The sequence below is a fragment of the Bactrocera latifrons genome, unplaced genomic scaffold (genome assembly GCF_001853355.1).
Source record: "Bactrocera latifrons isolate USDA-ARS-PBARC rearing strain unplaced genomic scaffold, ASM185335v1 scaffold_27, whole genome shotgun sequence".
Lineage (NCBI taxonomy): Eukaryota > Metazoa > Arthropoda > Insecta > Diptera > Tephritidae > Bactrocera > Bactrocera latifrons.
Window position 1 is genome coordinate 1,714,094 of NW_017536296.1, and position 6,176 is coordinate 1,720,269.

At 33.4% G+C, this 6,176-nt stretch overlaps 1 protein-coding gene across 3 annotated transcripts in view; it reads right to left on the bottom strand.

Annotated features, from left to right (window-relative positions):
• Positions 1-193: 193 nt before the first annotated feature.
• The window catches only part of LOC108969929 (gamma-1-syntrophin), a 78,207-nt gene continuing 72,224 nt past the window's right edge, over positions 194-6,176 (bottom strand). For all 3 annotated transcript variants that reach the window (XM_018934948.1, XM_018934950.1, XM_018934949.1), the window contains exons 9-10: positions 4,362-4,565; positions 194-473 (exon numbers count right to left, since the gene is read on the bottom strand). In XM_018934948.1, the coding sequence (XP_018790493.1) occupies positions 363-473; positions 4,362-4,565 (315 nt within the window). In that variant the 3' untranslated portion in view covers positions 194-362. The remainder of the gene's footprint in view (positions 474-4,361; positions 4,566-6,176) is intronic.

A 6,176-nucleotide genomic window follows, 5' to 3' on the forward strand; every position in this document is an offset into this window, starting at 1 on the left:
AATATTATATAATTTTTGCACACACATATTTGCCATGCTAGCCAATATATTCATACTAAGTATCATAATTATTTTAAATATCTATAAGTGTTATATGTCAAAGTATAAGTATAAATTTTAAGCTAATTTTCTTTAATATCAGTTATAAATATTTCTCTTTCTTCAAGTTTTTTTGTTTTCATATTTTTTTTTTTTTTGTAGTTAGTTTGTAATTTTTTAAGTACCTACTTGCCGTTTGAATTGTTCAATACAGTAATAAATTTCCTTCTGCCATATTTGTGGCTCATTTTCGCTTTTTAAATATGAGTGGCGCCACGAATTTCATCCGCGTTGTTTGTTTATATGTTTTCAGTGCGCCGATTTTAGGTTTGTTGTATAGAACTTAGAAACGCCGGATCAACTGAGGCGACTTTGGCGGTCAAAAAGGCATGCATACAAAAGAGTAAACTTTGTAGCACTTGACATTCCAGTTCCTGTTTTAATGAAATTATGCAAGAAAGAAAGGAAATTTATKAAGTAACTTATTTATTTGATAATATTTGAATATTTGTAATAATATTTATAGAAGAGTCAGAAGATAAATGAAAGAATAATATTCGTAAACCAATAATCAGAAGGAATTATATCAATAAAAGGTAAAAATTAAAGGTGAAATCGCACATACTAATAAATTTTCTTTATACAAAAAAGTAAATGGTAAATTTTAGTTAAATTTTGATATATGGAATTTCTTCGAATRGGTTTCATCGGTGAGCAAAATTTGGTTCGTCTTTCCATGACGAATTGCCAAACTAGACTTAACAAAAATAATATGACAGCTTGACTCATGAGATATCTTTTAAAAAAAAGCTATTGAAAAAGTACCTCCATTTGGATCAGCCTTTATAAAAAATTACTATCGAACACAGAAACTATTGGCAGATTAAAAAAAAAAAAAAATTAATTAATAGGCTGCGATATGCATGATTACTAAGGTAATAAGTTGTCCAAGGGAATGTTTGACTGGCAGAAAAAATCGTATTTTAATAATGACCCATTCTTCTAAAGGCTAATTTTTTTTAACCGTTTCTGTCTACAACAATTTTGAAAACTAATTTTAAACAGATATGCCATTTTATTGGTAGGTAACTAAATGAATATTACATCTGTGTTGAATCAWACTTTAACAAGTATAATTCGAATTATTTCACTAACACAAAAGTTCCGGCAATAAGCTCCAAATTCTTTAGTCCAGCGTTCAATAAAACAGTTTTTGCTTTTAAACTTAYTTATTAATAAGAAAATGAAAATTAAGCTTAGGGCCTATAGTAACTCTCAAATCAATCGCATGAGACCAAAAAAGTTTTAAAATTATAACACTCTCAAAGGCTAATGAAATATGAATGAATTGGGATGTCGTGTTTTATATGTGAGACAAAATATCAAAGGAAATTATTTAAAGAAGTCATCGGTAATAAGAAACSTTTGATTCATGTAATACTACAACTGACTATTTTCAAGTAAATTGTGAATAACAAATGCTGTAAAGACCTRCTCTAAAGAGGTAATACATATTATGATTCAAAGCTGCCTAACACTCAAAAACCCTTTGAGAACCAGAGTTTTATCTGTTATATAGCTTATGCACTTCTCATTTAACTGCTCGCTTTTGTTTGTTTTATTRTTTGAAATAATTTTTGGATGTAAGTGTATAAAATATGCATATAGTATACTATTGTGGGCAAAAATTAGAAGGACCACTTAATTTTAATTTTTTTTTTAAGGTGGGTTTAACAGTCAGTGATATATGCACGTGCCAAAATGTTCCATCAAAATAACGTTTGTATACGTTTGTATTTCTGAAGTGCATAAATTGTATTCGAATATTTTTACGATGAGTGAAATTGTTGAACAAAGAACTTCTATTAAATTTTGTACGCGGAATCAAAAATCTGGTGCCGAAATGTTCAAAATGTTGGAAAASGTCTTCGGTGATAATTGTTTGCCGCGTGAAAGTGCTTTCGGTAGTTGAAAATGATTCAAAGCGCGTCGAGAACGCGTTGACAATGAACCATATCCAGGACGGCCATCAACATCAACTGATGATCAACACATAAATAAAATAAAATAATTTTTTTTTGAGAATCGACGGTTAAAAGTCAGAGATTTTAGTGGCATCGTTGGACTATCGGAAGGATAGTGGAAACCATTTGGAAAGATCATTTGGGACTAAGAAAAGTGAAAACCTGATTGGTCATATCTGTGAAATAATGCTTTCGAACTACCAGGATGTCATAAACGTAGTAGCGGGGAGTGTTGGATATGGTGGCAAAGTTAAGCCGAAGCCAAAAAAATCACGTCCCAGGTTAAATATCAAGACAATGTTGACAGTTTTCTTCGATTATGGAGTTGGGGTGCATTCGGGATACCTTCCGACCAGCTAAACTGTCAGCAAAGAATATTATTTGAGTGTAATGCGTGGTTTACGCGAAGCTATTCTTAAAAAAAAGACGGACATTTTCGCCAACAGCTCTTGGTTTTTGCATCATGATAATGCACCGTCGCATACTGCATTGATTCTACGAGATTATTTCGATAAATTCTTAACCAATATCATGCCGCAACCAACGTATTCGCCGGATTCAGCTCCGTGTGACTTCTGGCTATTCAGCAAACGTTTTTCCTCAATTGAAGACGTTAAACATGATGAGCATTGMAGGCTAATCCGGAAATTGATTTTAACAACTGTTTTCAGGATTGGAAAAAACGTTGCCACAAGTATATTGGCGCCAAGAGAGATTACTTTGATTTAATAATTTCAAAATTATAAAAAAAGTTTTACTATTTTTTGCTCACAGTAGTATATATTCAATAGTTCCAAAATATATACTGGATTCTAGACGCTTTAAAACGGCCTTCAAAAGTTTATAGAGGGAATAACTTTATGAAAGAGACRTCGTTTTACCTGCTGAGGGCATGGAATTAGTTTGTTTGGTATYGCTCCATAAAATTTAGGTTATAATAACCACCTGCCTATTTATSTTAAAATATTTTTCAGCAGAGAAATGCTATAACCTTTTATTACGTAGTGTACAGTATCATGTGATTTAGTTTATATAACTTATTAAAAATATGTACATTTATGAAATTTATCTTATATATCTACCTAAAAATCATTCAAATGYAGAAACTTATTTCGCATGAGTGAAATAAAAGCTAGAAACAAATAAAATAGGTTAAAAATCGAACTACAACTTTTCTCCAACATATTTAAACTTTTGTTTTTATAAAATGCATACTCCACTAACCACWTTATTTTCAGTGAACAATATGTACATTCCTATAATGAAAGCAATCAATATATGGGTCACCAAGTCTCAACTACTACAATTGTACCGCATCATAGTACAGCAATGAGTTTGAACAGAAACAATTCAACAACGCTCCAACAGCACCCCGAAATTTAAAATATATATGTGTATGAATGTCTATACTTTTAGCCTACTTCATCACATAAACCAAATATAGTACATACTAAATCATAATGATCATAAAAACATACTGCAGCACAGCATACTTCCTTTCTGCCTATGAGTCACTTCTCAAGAAAGTTTTTCAAAAAAACAAAAACAAAAAAACAAGAAAAAACTTCGATATAAAACTACGCTAAAAGCAACTCTATGAAAATTGTATACACAACGGCTACAGACTGATGGTGGGGTCACAGGAGAATTAATACAGTGAAAAAATTTTAAATGAGCAGCTACAAACGAACCACTCTCCGCCAATCACGTAGTGTAACTGTAGAGAAGGCAATGCAAAAGGAGAAAAAAGAAACAAAAAAACAAAAACAACTACAAAATAATGCCGTTATTTCTATTCAAGAAGAAATAGTAGGCACTTCAAGAAAAACAGTGAGTAAAAACTGAAGAAATAGTAGTGAAATAAAAAGATGGAGTTATGGCAACAAATATATAGCTGCCCTACCACTTCGGCTATATTGGTACTTGTTACTTATACGCCATGTCATACCTACACTCCGCTTTCAATTGCACAAAACAAAAAGAGAAGTAGCCGGAAGGAGTATTTGGAGGCATAGCAGAAGCAGGAAAATTGTGAAATGGTACTTCGATGTGGCTGTCACGCGGCTTTCGCGACAGTCGCCTGTTTCCCGCCACCGGTCCGCGACATTCCTGCGCTTTCGCCATTCCTGAACTCATTACCATCAATCACCAGCGATATAGTGAGACAAAGTGGGAGCGGATGGTGGCAAGTTGCAGAAATATGCGGCATATACCGAACAAAGCTGTTGGCTACGCCTGGATTAGCAGTTCGTGTTGCTTGCACCTACATATACATACATACACGCATGTAGTACTTACTTTTGTTTCAATTGCGCGCGTTTCATGATCCTGAAAATGTAGTTTTAATTTTGATTTGCCGTCATCGCTGGAACCACGCAGTTGTGAAAATTTATATTGCCAAACGATGGCCGAGTCGGCACCTTCCGCCAGCGAAAAACCCGACTGCCAGTCCAAAGTTAGACCGCCACTCTTGCCATGATGTGAGACGGCGAAAGTTTTGCGCTGCGACAGAAGTGTGTATAAAGCAGAAGAAAGGCATAATTAAATAATGCAAAGTTTTGAATGAGGTGTGAAAAGTAGAAAAAAATTGCAATAAAGAAAATTGTAAAGTATTCTTATATATAATTCTTTTGTTATAAATATATACATTTGCTATAAATATATATTTTTTCATTACTATATGCATTAATTTTCGTTTGATATTATATAAATATAAAATAGCTTATTGGAGAACTTTGAAATTAGACTGAATACGCAATATAAAACATTCTCACACACACATTTGCATATAGTGGTATTAATCCGTTGTCATTCATCTCAATGGAGTCGCCATTTTGAGGCATTTCAACGAAATGATTATGAGTTGGACACTTACTCGGCTTAATTTAGAAATAATGCGACAGCCTTGTGGCAATAAACAAATCAGAAAGTTTATCCTCTACCAAGTTGCTCCAGTGGATATGAGCTGGTTTATATATACTTAAATGCTTGCTTATAAATGTCTACGCACTGGTTTTTAGTTGCTAAAAAATAACTGTACTTGTTAAAGCTGCCTGTTTGTATGTATTTGTGGGCGTGTAACGGTGAGTAGCAAAAGAGTATTCTTGCTATTGCTTCTGGCGCGGTTTAAAATGCTTTAACACCATTAATCAAGCCTTTTGAACAGCGCCTTTGTGGTGACCTAACCAGTGCGATAAAATTCAATTATTTCAGCAGCTGAAATTAATAGCTTTCTTGGGAATTTATAAATGTATGAATATAAACTGCTTTCGAAAATKAAATGCTTGCTGGCTATCGCATGCATGGTATGTATGTGTAAGTTACAAGTAAGGAAATTTTTGGACGTAAAATAAGTATAATCAATTCGGCTATAACCGCGCGAGCGTTGTCTACGCCAATAAGGAAAGAATTCTTTTACATAACTCAACACATCTGAAGGAATTATTTGCGATTGATGAATAAGAGCTCTGTGACTTCGAAAAATTCTTTTCACGGATAACTATTTTTGTATAATAACTTTTTTAAATTGTGGTGGTTTGATACTAAACCCCTTGACTATAGCACGAAAAACCCTCGAATTAGGCAATTATTTACTAGCATTTTCGGTTTTAGGAACATAAAATTAGCAATAAATAATGACGATATAGAACGCGCATTGTGAAAGGCTGAATGGTTTTAGAAAGATACGGTTTCGTATTGGAAAGAAGTTCTCAGGCAGTTTTGTGATTGCTTGACACAGAACGGTATTAACTTTAATTCTGGTATTAAAAAAGTTTCACGCCCTGAAAGATTAGTTGTCGAAAATATCAATAAAATAACGGAAATCCGATCTGTCAGATAAGAATTGTTTCGATCCTCCTAGGAGCTAAACATTTTACCAAAACAGATTGACAAAAAAAAAAAACAAAAAAAAAAACTCAATATATGGGTTCGATTTAGTTCGGATATGTACTGTCAAATATTGGAACGTCTGAAGGTAGGCATAGCCCAGAATCGGCCACACCAACAGAGAGTTCCACCAGCACAACGCCAGGCTACGCAGATCAATAGATACTACCCAGAAACTCTTGAATTAAGTGTTCAAGACTCCTTTTAGGACGTCGTGCATTCTCA